The sequence below is a fragment of the Phocoena phocoena genome, chromosome 6 (assembly GCF_963924675.1).
Source record: "Phocoena phocoena chromosome 6, mPhoPho1.1, whole genome shotgun sequence".
Classification (NCBI taxonomy): Eukaryota; Metazoa; Chordata; class Mammalia; order Artiodactyla; family Phocoenidae; genus Phocoena; species Phocoena phocoena.
The window spans coordinates 53,000,627-53,015,400 of record NC_089224.1 but is presented as its reverse complement, the minus strand read 5'-3'; the positions used below and the strand labels follow the sequence as shown (position 1 = coordinate 53,015,400).

The 14,774-nt window shown below is 39.8% G+C and overlaps 1 protein-coding gene across 7 annotated transcripts in view; it reads right to left on the bottom strand.

Annotated features, from left to right (window-relative positions):
• MPDZ (multiple PDZ domain crumbs cell polarity complex component) overlaps window positions 1–14,774 on the bottom strand; it is a 131,645-nt gene that overhangs the window by 11,593 nt on the left and 105,278 nt on the right. For all 7 annotated transcript variants that reach the window (XM_065878953.1, XM_065878955.1, XM_065878958.1 and 4 more), the window contains 11 exons: window positions 14,532–14,728; window positions 13,304–13,395; window positions 13,008–13,098; window positions 10,788–10,868; window positions 7,519–7,611; window positions 7,355–7,429; window positions 6,045–6,219; window positions 3,443–3,588; window positions 2,638–2,721; window positions 2,255–2,448; window positions 395–542 (listed from right to left, as the gene is read on the bottom strand). In XM_065878953.1, coding sequence (XP_065735025.1) covers window positions 395–542; window positions 2,255–2,448; window positions 2,638–2,721; window positions 3,443–3,588; window positions 6,045–6,219; window positions 7,355–7,429; window positions 7,519–7,611; window positions 10,788–10,868; window positions 13,008–13,098; window positions 13,304–13,395; window positions 14,532–14,728 — 1,376 coding nt within the window. The remainder of the gene's footprint in view (window positions 1–394; window positions 543–2,254; window positions 2,449–2,637; window positions 2,722–3,442; window positions 3,589–6,044; window positions 6,220–7,354; window positions 7,430–7,518; window positions 7,612–10,787; window positions 10,869–13,007; window positions 13,099–13,303; window positions 13,396–14,531; window positions 14,729–14,774) is intronic.

Below are 14,774 nucleotides of genomic sequence, written 5' to 3'. Positions count from 1 at the left end.
GATTCTTCCCTTAGGCTAGGCGTCATAAGAATAAATCCAAATATAAATATGGGGGGGCAGGGGAGAACTGAGGTTAAGACGTTTTTTCTCCTTTGTGGACTGAATATGTGTTTTTCTTTCAAGAAAAGAGCCACACAGTAATCACTTTGTGATAAAAGATTTACTAAGAACACCGATACTCAGTTCATAATTCTTACTACTGCTAAATAAATATATAATAATATAATAAACAGCTGATTGTAAGTTTTTTAGAGATTTATTACTGAAATATGGTGTCTAATGTATAAACATGTCTTATTTGAGAGAACATATTAAATAAATACTTGTTTGAATGTGGCCGCCCCTCCTTCTCTTACACTATTACACGTGAGCATTTGTGACACTGGATTTCTACCTTCAGCAGAGCTGCCACGGCTTCCTGGGTGGCGTGGCGGACGTCTTCTCCATTCACCATTAGTATCTGGTCTCCCTGCATCAGTCTTCCGTCAGCATCTGCAATTCCTCCTTTCACAATGTCGGACACAAATACTCCAGTATCATTTCTGCAAACGTAAAATTTTGAATGTCAACATTATTATTTTTTCCCAGCTGTAATGCAATGCTTATTTAATGAAAGGCTAACATTTTACAACTGGAAATTGCACTTCTATTTTTATGACTTTGAAAGTTTTATTGTTTTCAGCAACACTGGTGCAACTATGAGAATTATTTTTTGTAATAAACAGTATCTTATGTCTTTACAATATTTCATAGATTGAACATATCTTTCATAAGCATATTTATTCAACAGTTCTACACTGTGAGTAGAAGTGGCTATTATACTCATTTTATGAGTCACAGTTACTAAATGGCAAAAACAGGACTTGAGAGTCAGTCACTGGGAGCTAAATCTATTGTTCTTTCTACACCATAACGAAGCCTTGAATGGATATTGACCTGTGCCTACATAAATATGCTGCTATTATCACCAGTGTCATTAACGTTACTGAAAATAAATAACGGATATGTATCTCAAACTAAAACCATTTGTTCCTCAAAATTAAGTACCGTTGCTGTGATGTCTCTTCTTTTAAATCATTACAGGTCTAACTTTCATACAAGATAGGTTTATGCAAAATGAACAAATATTCAACTCATTTCAATCTTCCTTTCATAAAAGTATAAATAACTCAAGGACTTCTTGTTGAGATGCAAAGATAACTCTTAGTAGAAACATTTAGTAAAAGTTGATTTGTATCACTTGCTCTTGCTAAGGTCATGACCTCAAACAAGCCCTTTCACCATCTGATACTCTGCTTTCCTATCTTAAGAATAAAAGTGTTGGAACTTACTGGATTATATACTTTTTAATATTAACTATATATACATATTTAAATAAATGAGGTACTTACTTTATGTATATTCACCAACCTACCACCCTGGCCTCTTTTTTTTTTTTTTTTTTTTTTTTTTGCGATACGCGGGCCTCTCACTGTTGTGGCCTCTCCTGTTGCGGAGCACAGGCTCCGCACGCGCAGGCTCAGCGGCCATGGCTCATGAGCCCAGCCGTTCCGCGGCATGTGGGATCCTCCCGGACCAGGGCACGAACCCGAGTCCCCTGCATCGGCAGGCGGACTCTCAACCACTGCGCCACCAGGGAAGCCCTGGCCTCTTAATTTACACTTTCTATTCCCTTCTGATGGTGTGCTCTTGTTCACACTGATCCTTCTCCCTAGAATATCCTCGCCCACTTTTGTCAGACCAACTCTCACCTCTCATTTTTGGCTTCATCTCTGGCACCTCTTTATAAAGGGGTTTTCCTAATCTACTTCCCTTAAATAAGGTCATGCAGTCGGTCCCTTTCTCCTGTGCTTCCATGGATCCCCCACGATGCGTTTCTATCTCTCATCAACAGATTCCTTTGTTGCAAGAATATATTTAATACTCATTTACCAAACTCAGTTTTTGGATCCGTGGATCCAGGATCCATGTCTTATTTAACTCTGTTCCCCAGAACCTAATGTATCTCCTGGCACCCAGCAGGTCCTCAAAAGTACCAAATGGCTTTTTGTCTAGTACTTCCAAAATCCCCCAAAATACTGACTAAAAAATTTCAACACCAATGTCTTCTGATGTTCCACTACTGCATGGGCTGAAATAGCTACCTACAGAACACTAGCACTTGGGAAAGGTTCTACTGCTGCTAGTACTCTTCCAAGGAATTTAAATTCAATCATTTCCAAGAGGTCATTGCATTTGCCCTGATCAGTCATACCTTTTACCAACAATACTCAGCCCCAAGCCTTTGCCCGGCTTCTTCTGCAGCTCGATGGTGAGGGTGTCGTACACATCCTCCTCTTTGTACGGGGCCTCATCTCTGTAGAGCGTCAGGCGCACCCTTTGTGGTGTTTGTCTCAGCACATTTATTGCTTCATCATGTGTGGCCTTTCTCAAGTCAATCCCATTCACCTGTACAGAAATGGGACACAGAGGGTGAGGAACCAGGTGAGTTGAATAAAAGGAAAAAAGATAGGGAGAAGGGAGGGAGGGGGGAGAGGAAGGGAAGGAGGAAGGGAAAAAGAAATAAGCAAAGACCATCCTCCCCAGAGTAGCCTTTTCTTGGTTAGTTGTAAAGGTCACATGCACAGCATTCTGTACCTCTAAAATCTGATCTCCAGCCCAGAGTCTTCCGTCTTTACATGCTGCTCCTTCTTCGTAAACTTCATGGATAATAATGGCACCCTAAGGGCACAAACAAAACACAGCCATGCTTTATACCATTCTCCCTAGGGAGGGTGAGCAGAAATGGACTCAAAGCACACTTCACTTTTAGAGACAGTGATAAGGGTTATACACTCACTGCATCCGTATGTGAGTCACATATCAAAATTGAAAGAAAAGCATAAGAAGACAATTTTTGCCAGAAGGCTCAAAGAAGCTTACATTTCTTTCACATGATAGGGAAGTTTAAAGAAAAAAATTATAAAATATACAAATCACCCACACACGCATATATAATAGATAAACCTCACCTCATCATCTTTCCTATCTACAAAAGAAATGAATGGATTTTAAAAGCATTTCTGACGTTTAGAAATTTTTATCTATAAATTATCCAAATTTTCAGATTTCTCTCAATATGGGTCTAACCCAAGAGTATCCAGTCAGTAAAAAGAAAATTAAAATATGGCAAGAACTAATAAACTAACAGAAGTATTTTGAATCTAAAGGTCACAATCACAAGTATAAAGAAATATTATTCAGTGTTGGCTTACTCAAAATAAAAATCCCAGTACACAGCTGAGTATCTGCCCTATAAATTAAAATAACAATGAATGATACATTTTTCTAAGCCTCTGTATTTCCTTTCATAAAACTGATGGAAATCTCCCTGACAATGATCTCTCAGGGCTCACTGAAGAGGCTGCCTGTGTATGTGGAGCATCTCTGGCTGTGTCCTCACCAGCAGTGTGTCAGACCCCCCAACGATGCTCAGGCCCAGCCCTGTCCGCCCTTTGGAAATCTCAATTGTTGTTTCACAGCCTGGGATGATAGGGCAGGTTGCAGGATCAGAAGCAAAGATTGCTGGTGTTGATGACCTGCTTGTACCTAAAAATAAGTTAAAAGTGAAATGAAATACAAACAAAAATTGATTAGAAGGCATATACATCGAACTCACCACACTGGGTGCCTTTGGGGGATGGAGCAGAAACATGGGCCCAAGTTGGGGACAAAGAAGACTATATAATTCCATCTTACTCTTTTAGTTATATTTAAAACTATCCAATAAATGATTAAATCGTCATTGTTAATTTAGGGTGGTGGGTACAAAATTACCTGTTATATTATTTTATGCAGTGTTCTGTATTTTTTTAATTACTGGAGGTAATGGGTAAAAGGAATGAGAACAGAGAGTTGAACTGAACCTCTAGTTCCACTTTGATATTCTACTTTTCATGGGACCCAAACAAACTTCTTATGAAATTATGATTTGTAAAACTCAGAACTGAGATATGTGGTGGAGACCTAACTCACATTCAGGGAAGACGACAAAACACAAAGGACATCAGTAACTCTGGTCATGGTGCCTGCCATTCAGGGCTTTTTAGATTTTTGATTTGGTTTTCCTTTTCATCCTATCTTAGAGCATCTCTACTTATGTAATCAAATCTGAACATACAAGCAGCTGGATTTAATATCTGAGTTTATAAGACATCAAGTGAGACCCACTTGCAGTTTCTTTCCTTGTGTCTCGATGTTTTATGAACTTGGATATTAAATCCTGGTGCATAAATGCTCAGAATTAAATAAATAAGATTAGATTATGAAAAAATAAGGAGAATATAATTTCACACTTTGTTTTATGAGAGTCTTCACATCATATGTTTTGTGATATACCAAAAGCATAGAGCAAATGTCATATTTTGGGAAAGCTGGGATACTTGATAGATTAGCTTTAGAAAAAATGTTCTCTTTCTAGGAATCAGAGGCAGACTATTTTCTTGCTCCTGAATGGTAAGAACAGGTGTAACATATTTTCTTTTATGTTATGTTTCCATTTAGCATTTTATATTTTTATAGACAATGCTATTTAGGGATTACTTAAAAATGAAAAATGAAAAAAATTCCATTTATTTTTTTAACATTTTAGTGAATTAGTATTTCTAAATAAAGGATTGCTTTCATCAGGTATTTATTACTTTAAAACTTTTTAGACAACAAGGTCCAACTGTATAGCACAGGGAACTACATTCAATGTTCTGGGATAAACCATAATGGAAACGAATATAAGAAAGAATATATATGTATATGTGTGTGTGTGTGTGTGTGTGTATTTTATATATATATATATATATATATATATATATATATATATATATATATATATATATATAGCTGAGTCAGCAGAAATTAACACAATATTGTAAATCAACTATACTTCAATAAAAAAAGACTTTTCAACCAACTATATTACAAATGTTTTAAACTGCTGTTTCCTTAAAAACCTGTTCAAAAGAACTGAATGTTTCAGTCTGGAGGCCAAAAGAGATTTTTTTCCCCAGTTGCAGAAAAAAAGCAATGTTTTTTTTGTTTTTTGTTTTTTTTTCTTTTTCGCGGCACGTGGGCCTCTCACTGTTGTGGCCTCTCCCATTGCGGAGCACAGGCTCCGGACATGCAGGCTCAGCGGCCATGGCTCACGGGCCCAGCCGCTCCACGGCACGTGGGATCCTCCTGGACTGGGGCACGAACCCGTGTCCTCTGCATCGGCAGGCGGACTCTCAACCACTGCGCCACCAGGGAAGCCCCAAAAGCCATGTTTTTAAGTACTTTTATTTTCAGTGCTGCAAAGCTTGAAATTTATTCTTTTATTAAACGCCAGTGTAATTTTTCTCAAAAAAGTAACTCAAAGGAATAATTTGCCTCAATGTACTAGACTGGCATTTTAATGATACACAAAAGTTTCATTCCATGCTCTACATACAACTGTTTCATCTACTTTGACAGTATCTACTATTTACACTCAAAGGATACAACTCATATCAACTACATATATGTGCATTTTTAAGAGTCTGATGTCGTGCCAGGCAATGTTGACTTCACACCAGTGAAGTGGCATCAGTGTATCCATTTTAAAATGAGAATACTGAGGCTCTTGGAAGTTAAGTTACTTATTCAGTAGTATAAAAAAAGGAATGTACAAAATGGTGTATCTAATGTATTAGTAAGATACCTGGAATCACAGATATCCTTAGCAAAAGATCCTTGGAGAGCAAGGAGTACCACTCCCTTGTCCTAGAGATGAGCAAGTTGAGGCTCAGAGTGGCTGCATGGCTTTCCCAAGGCTCTATGGATGGTTAATGTACAGGCAGGCAGATCCCCTGCCTCACAGTCCAGTGCTCGTGCTTCAGGAGTCCTTCGCTTTGTACCACCCTTTCACCAACAGGCTCCCTGACTACGGCCTCTCAAGCAGTGGGCTACATACAGGCAGGTGGCTCCCACATAGGGACCCGATACTGAGTCTGAATGTGTCATACGTGCAGGAATAGCAGGAGACCAGCCCTTACTTCGGATGGGCTCTGGTTCCGGGGAGCCAGACGGCGGGACCATCAGAGACTGGGGGCTGCTCTTTTTTTCTCCATTGGCTGTACCAGCTGCTGAAGCAACAGCCTGGGAATCTGGATTCTCAGCGCGAATGGTCAGTTTCACTGTTGTCCTCGCTGTCTTCAAAAGGCTAATAAACTGGCAGGGTGTTGGTTTAGAGGGGAAATAAAATTTACAGGCAAATTAGTAGACTTATACTTCCACTATTATAGCTGGAAACTAGAAGCATCTATGGTTGAGAGAAGAGTCAGAGGCAAATTCTTTCCCTGTCAGGACTTGAGTGGTCAAGCAAGAATGGTTGCAGTTCCTTTCTAGTTTCTCCAATTCCCTGATATTGATTAAGGCCACAGTTAATTTCTGCCATAAGTCTAGTTCTGACCATATTCTTCATTATATAAGTAACGGGCTTTCAACTTTTTACATTTCTAATTAATACTGCCCAGTTCTCTGGATTCTTACAACCTTTGAAGACATATGGGGTGCTTTACCCACTTCTGATTCTACAGAGAATGCGAAGCAGCTTACGCAAACATTTTTAATAATATGGAAACGCTTAGGTTAAAAGCAAGATAAGGAACACTGTGCAAAAGAAGAATCAAGCCAAATGGCAAGTTAGAACATACACATGTGAGTTAAAGCATCAAACCCATACAATTATTAAAACTGAATTTAAAAATGGTTTAAGCATCTTGCTGGCCAATGTAGAAATGGAAACATTGACACTCCAAATCTCAGGAAAAATAGGGTTTTTTTCCTAGCACTTATGAAAGGCCTCAAATGAGACTCCTGGTAAGTACGGTATTAACATTAACTTTTGAGGAGGAAGACACTCAGGCACAAATAACTGTTTAACCCCAATAAAAGTTATACATTTAATGGTTGAGTTTTAAAATCTGTTTATAAAGCAATATACATAGTGGATATTTTATAGGAGCAAACATCCATTAAAAAATATTCCTTTAGTTTTAATACTAAGTTGAACTTTGTTTAGAAGTTCCAAGTTTTCCTAAGGAAAAACTGAAATGATATTTATCAAAAATGCTGACTGAATCCTGAATTTATCAGGTAACAAAAAATACCTTAACATCATCTTAACTGGAAAACAGAAAGTAGAAATTAAATAAGTTCCAAAGAATCTCTTCTTCCTTGCAGATATCTGTCTAAAATAGCTACACAGCTCTGATTCCCTATGACTGACACCCCCTCCCCACACACGTTTAGCCATGTTCAAGGATGAGTTTATGGTTTCATCTGCTTTCTTTTGGAAAAGTACCTTTTCAACAGGATAGCCAACAACAACTTCATCATCTACAGCCAAAATCTGATCTCCAACTTTGAGCCGTCCATCCTAGATGGAAACATGGAAGATTCTGAGTGAATTTACAGAAAGAATTCCCTCCCCACCACTTTCTGAGAGTGAGAAGAGGGAAGACTCACCCTGGCTGCTGCCCCGTGCTCTGTTAGACTCTTTATGATGACCCCGCTGAGTGTATCTTCTTCACTGATGGCAATGCCCAAACCCCCCTGATCCTAGAGAAGCAAAAACAGAAACACTCAGAAAACGTGAAACAGGTTAAATTTATCCAAATGGAAAGGTATGTGACCAAAACTTCTGAACACTGTCTTCTTACCCAAGGGCTAGAAAAGAAAACTGTTCTAAAATCCACTATTACAGGGCTTCCCTGGTGGCGCAGTGGTTGAGAGTCCGCCTGCCGGTGCAGGGGACACGGGTTTGTGCCCCGGTCCGGGAGGATCCCACATGCCGTGGAGCGGCTGGGCCCGTGAGCCATGGCCGCTGAGGCTGCGCGTCCGGAGCCTGTGCTCCGCAGTGGGAGAGGCCACAGCAGTGAGAGGCCCGCGTACCGCAAAAAAATAAAAAAAATAAAAATAAAAAAATCCACTATGAGAAATCTCTTCTTAAGCAAACTTTCAATTATTTTAATGGGATTAAATTCTCCTCCATCAAATAAATAGTCAAATGTTTTCACTCCTCCCATATGTCCACTATCTCTAGTATCTTTAGCATATATATCCAGTAACGTATCTCTAGTAACTCTAACAAAATATCTAGAGAACTAAAACGTATTCAACAATTTAATGACTGTACAACGTCTGAGAATTTAGCTCTGTGTAACTGGCTAACTAAATGATTCAACACCAAAGTATCCTCCTTCTTCCTCTTTCTGGCCTACAGCTTAGAGATAACCGCTAACACTGGCCCCTTCATCCCTTTCTGCTGTCCTTCCTCCTTTAGCAGACAGACTGCCATGACTGCTCATGCGCTGTCCTTTCTGGGGCGGAATACCCAGACTGGTTACTTCAAATACTTGTGTTCTGATGTGGTGCGGAGTGAAAATTCTCTCAACTCTGAACCCAAAGACCTGCACTGAAAATCTGCCAAAGCTAGAAGAGCTACACCTACTTTTGTCTATATTTTCCACACTTTTTTTTAATGAAAACCAAGTGTTCCATAACATTGGGTTTTACCTTTTCTTAACGTTTACATGAACAAAATTACCATAGGGTTTTACACATTTCATTCTGGTTAGAGCTAGCAACCTTTCTCATTAGAGTTTGCACCTAGGGAGATGGAAAGCAAAAGAGAGAAAAGGGAATCTTGCCATGGTTTCTCTGAAATGTATACATGAGAGCAAATGTCGCCACCAGACATTTAAGATCACGACAGTGAGATAAGCCTTCACCATCATTTTAAAGATTATCAACACTGTGGCTTTGCAATGATGATTAATGCTTGACGACTTTCCGACTGTCACTGTGCCTCCTCTCTGCCACTGCTCTTTTCACGTGTATACAGAGAAAATCACACACTTTCAGGGAAAGCAGAGCTCAGCTGTAATTTCCTTTCTGGCTAGCTCTAGAAATTTGGATACGTTACCTAACCTATCTCTTAACCTCAACTTTCTTATCTCCAAAAAAAAGGGAAAATAATTCTTGCCAACTACAAGTTTGCTGTGAGGATCATGTGTAGTAAGAAAAGGCTTAAAAGCCTGACACACTATGCAAAAGTGTTGCTATCACACACACATTCCTTCTACTTATAACTCTACAGGATATAATCAAGTTGACTTCAGATAAAGTGCCTAAACTTGCCAGCATTTTGAAACCCCGAACTCTGATCTACTGGTCAAAGAATCAGGCACACTGAATAGGAAGGTCAACGTGCTATGAGACTGACAAGTCTCAATGCTGATGCCAAATGTAAAAAACTGAGCTACCCTCTATTTGGGACACTCCACACCAATGCTCTTTCCTACTACCACAAATAAATATTCGTTTGAATAAGTAATACTCTTTATCTACCATGGCTGTATGTACTCAATTCTGAGATTTGATTCTATTATTGTCTATTCACCTAACTGTAGTCAGAAAAGTACTTTACCAAGTACAGACGGCATTTGCTGGCTGTTTACCTAACATCCATTCTCGTCGTACTCCTTTATACAAACTCAGAGACTTCCACTAGAATATCCAGTCCCCTCTCCCCCAGCTGCCTCAAACGACTCTCTCTTAAATGGCAATAGAATGAGGGATTCTTGAATGGAAGTGTATGGACTTCTTGATAGAAAAAGCTTTAATAACTTCTTTTCCCTCTATCCACAACGCAAACTGCCCACGATGACTTTTCTTAAACGTGTATGATAAGACCACAGCAATCCATTTTTGTAGAGTTATTTTTTAAAAAAGAAATCAAGCCAAGAAGAGTCACAGTATTTTTTTTCCACTGAATGCTTAACAAAATCTGATCACATGCCAGGCTTTATGCCCACCACTTTATAAACAACTCACTTAATCTTTATAATTACAATATTATCAGAGGTAATACTATCATCTCCAATTTATAGGTAAGAAAATGGAGGCAAAGCAAGACCACACAATGTGTGAAGTCTGGACCTGATGAAACAAAGATTCAATCCAGACAGACTGCCTCTGCTGCCCTGGACGCCTTGGAGCTGGGGAGTCGCAGAGGAAGCACCCCTTTCTGCTGCAGTATTCCATGCTCAATCCCTCTATCCCACCACCCTACCTCCGCCCTTCCTCTCCTCTTCCCTGAGCAGGTCACTACTCTTTCTGCTTCTACTCCGCTCATCCGCTGCCCACCTGCATTCCAGCATGAGCCTGCAGCACTTGAAAACATTTACAGGTGCTGCTCAACATCTGTTCAACAAACCACTTCTTTAAAGTGGTCACTTGAACCTAAGGCTCATCTTTGCAAAAGCAAATACCTCAGGGATGCCTATCGGTGAGACTTCTAGTTATCTGAGCTTTCGGTTTCACGAAGGACAAAGACAATAACTTCCGTTTCTTTATTCTTTCTATTTCCTCCATAGCAGGTCCTTGGTAAATAAATCAAAGGAGAGATCACTAAATGTCATACCTTGGGATAATCATAAAGGCAGGAAAAGCTGGGTCCCTGCCCAAGTATCAATTAGCACAGTGGTTCTCAAACTTCAGTGCACACTGGCATCACAGAGAAGGCTTATTATTAAAACGCAAGATGCGGGGGCACCCCCCAAAGCTCCTCATTCAGGAGGTCAGGGTGGGCCCACACACCTTACTTCTAACAAGCTCTCAGGGGGTGCTGATGCTGATGCAGCTGGTCTGGAGCCCAGTTTTGAGAACCAGTGAATTAACACACCAGTGTCAAGGAAGTCACATCATTTCACTCCAATTCAAAGCAGATTTACCTTGGGAAGCTCCAGATGTTGCACGTTTGGAAATGAACTGAGGTCCACAGCTGCATCGGAAGTAGTAACACTCGGTTCAGCCTGACAGAGGGAAAGAAATGACAAAATAGGCAACTGAGTGTTATGTAGTTTTGTTTGTTTAAATACAGGGACTACTTAAACAAAATTATTTCATATGCTGTAATTCCTTATTACTATTTTATTATTTCATGACATTTATGAACATTATATTCTCTTTAAAATACGAGTGAGGTGTGATTAGACAGCAATTATTTTGGAGCACAAAGACACAAGGTGCTCCTCAAGACTGCCTGGGTTTACTCCACAGTGCTATCTAACAAGAACCCAGCTCCAAACGGTGCAAGCACTGAAACACAGAACACCAGCAGAGGCACCATTCACTATGCTTTACTGTGCTAGTCATCAAGTGTATTTAGGAGCTATTAAATGTTTTACCTGAAAATTACTAAAATCCATTTTCTTAAGGGACATATTTGGTACAATTCTTATGAAAATAAATTTTTCTCCCTTATAATCTTGAAAAACCACTTGACTCAGTTCACCATTATGATCAGTGAGTTAGTTCACCAGCATGAGACAATGATTTCTGCATCTTATGTACAGAAAAACCCAATGTATGGATATTAATTTAGGGAAGAGCGTTTCCATTTCTATGCCTTTTCCCACTGATAGTTATCATGGTTCCTCTAATTTTAAGCTTTTCTCTCTCTCGTATCTCCTTTTACTCATCATTCTAAGCATGTATCCAACGCATGTACAAATCAAAACAAAACTCCCACCAAGAACTCAATTTTTTGTCACCCTCTAGCCATTGCCTCGTCTTTCCTAATTTCTTATCCATCATTTGCTTTCTCAAAATCACTAATAATCTCCTAATTGGGAAATCCGAAGAACTCTATTCACCTTCTCACTTGAGCTCCCTGCAGTATTCAAGGCTGTGGAATATACCCTTTCTCAACGGGGCTCTCCTCAGCTGCTGTGCAACATGCCCGCCTGGTTCTTCTTCATCTCTGACCTCTCTTTGTCAGCCTTCCTCCTTACTGTTGATATTATACATTTCTGACCTGGGCCCTCTTCTTCTCTAAATGTTTGCCATAGCCAGAGCCTCAGCTCCCATGGCTCCCAAGTCGGCATCTATGGGGATTCATCTCTAAACTCTACACCAGGCATCTCCATGGACACTCCTACCAGGCTTTCCAACAGGCACTTCATTCCTAAGTTGCCTCAGAGAGAATGTTCTCTACTTTTTTTTTTTTTTTTTTTACAAATATCTGCTTCTCTTTTTTATTTTAATGAAAGTTAGCCATCAATCGAGTCACCAAGTCGGATATCTGGAAGCCTCATACCTCTTGTCTGTATCATTCACCAGTTTATTCTCAGCCCAAAACACAGAACCTATTACAAGGCAGATACTCAACAAATATTTGTTGGATAAACAGATTATCAACCAGTCATTCTTCCTCACTGAGTATATTTAGTTAGGGATGAAGTAATGTCAATTTGGGTCCTAAATATCTGACATAACCACTTCTTCTTCTCTCTCTTTTTTTTTTTCTGCATTCGTTCAGGCCCTCATTATCTATCCCCTGAACTACTCCAATAATGTTCCTACTCCCTTTAACTTAACTTCTCTGCCCTGCAACCTGTGTTTTTTCTCTGCACCATTTCCAGAGAAGTTTTTAAAAATATAATGTTCATTCTTTGAATTTGCAAAGACATGGCCTCAAAGACAAAGTCTGCACCATGATCCCCATGATCCGACCCTACCCATTCCCTGCCTCCCACTGTTGGTAACACTCTGCAGTTATCAAATCTCTTCACTTGCCAGAGCCTCCAGGCCAGTCCTCAATCCACGTGCTCTGCCTGCAATGTTTATGGCCCCCAAGTCATCTACTTCCAATATACACTTCGTGTGTAACCTCCCCTATAAAGTCTTACTCTCGCTTTCCCTCCAGAGGTAAAACTGTCAACTCCTTTTCTACCTTCATTATTCCCTTTGCAGACTCTACTAGTAGCCTTCATGTAAGTGGTGTGCTTATTTACATAAGTGTTTCTTATACTAGGGTATAAACATCTTGGGTGCCACGGCTATGTCTTACTTATCTTTTATATCCCTGCAAGAGTTCTATAATTGTTAGCTGAATTAATAAGTGGTGTATCAAGCAAATCTTCCCAGAAAAACAAGCATAAGCTACATACCTCCTTATTTTGAAGATTCTCTGAGGTAGCAGGCAAAGGTTCCACTGTATGCCCAGGACATACGGCCATCTGACTCACTGCATCTTTACTTCTAAAGGAAAAAAGCACTGACCTATCATATCATGAGCATTCATATGATTTTCATTCTTTAGCTTGAAGACTCAGATTATTAGAGAAAATTCTGGGACCTGGAACTACAACACCCACACATTTATATATGTTTTATTTTCATTCAAAAGAATTAAGAATTGAAAGGCAAAGGAAAAATATTTAATAAACCAGAAAGAAATGCTCACCTGATAAAAATTATTTTTACTTTAGAAGGGGCACATTTGATGATTGATGAAGCATTCTGATGACTTCTTCCATATAAAATTTGACCATTGATCTATGAGAAATAAATATCATTAACTGAACCTAGAATTTTAACTTCACACATTTTGATCATCCTATCTAATGAAAAGCACATTTGTTATCTAATGAAAAGCACATTTGTTTCTCCCTTTAAAATATTATATATATTTTTCTTCCTAGAACATGAACCTGACTTTGATGGTGAGAAAAGAAAAGCTCGTGTTTAAAGCCAACATTAAAATAACATGCATGTAGTCTGATCTCCATGGACTAAAGAGGTACCACTTGGACTGACTATAGGACAGTATTCAGGCAGGCGACAAGCTTCTAGAGTGCTTTGTACCAAGCAAGGGCTCTGTGGAAGCACCTGTGACCCACACAGATCATCCTGGGAAGGCCCTGACTGTCATGGCTCCAAATTAACCTCAAAACTCAAGGCCTGGGAATAGGCCAGTGGGAGAAGCAGTGCCAGGGGATTCAGGGTTTAGGCAGCAGAATGTGCGTAAGCAGCCCAGTACCTAATGGAAACTGCCAATCATCCTGTCATTTAGCCACTGCTGACTGAGCCTCCCTAGCCAACAGGGAAACACAGGAGGCACGGTTCAAGCAGCGTAAAGACACATGGATCCCAGCCTACAGGAGGCGAGGACGAACAAATCAAGCAAACACAATTCTAATACTGTAAAGTATGGCCCACAAGTTTATTTTGCTTGGCGGGCTGAATTACTGTGTTTGTTATTTAGCCTCAAATCTGACCCCGCCACACCCCACCCCCATGACGTCTACCATTAGGGATTCAACTCCTAGAAGGTTCAGTGGATCAGTCTCATTACCAGGGCATGATTGGCCATTTGGTTTTTTCAAAAGTTCCTAATAAAAATGCAACACACAAAAAAATGTATTTGAAGTGTGATCTTTATTACTGTCTTGGGGCAAAAATTGTTTCTCGTGTTATATAGTCACAACCTTTTAATGGAAGTTAATGGGAACATGGGCTGTAGTTAGTAGAGATTTGGTCTAGAGCCAAATTTGCAGCAATGTATCTATTTTATTAGAGAAGCGGTAGTTTCCTCAGTCACCATATGAGACCCGGGTGGATTTTCCGGAAACTGATGGTTCCACTGCACCAATTCAGCGAGAGTAAATTCAGTGCTTTCCACAAGAACTTACCTCTAGAAGCTCATCTGCAATCTGCAATCGACCATCTTTCCCAGCTGCTCCATTTGGATCAATCCCCACTATAAAAACACTCATCCTGGACCGGTCTTTGTTCCCAGCAAGACTCAGACCCAAACCACTACGACCCTTCTCCAGTTCAATCATATGTAGCTCGCCTGTTAGGGTTCCATAACGCTCTCTGATATTTTCTACACACAACAAGAACAAAAAACCCACAGATAGTAAGAGCTAATT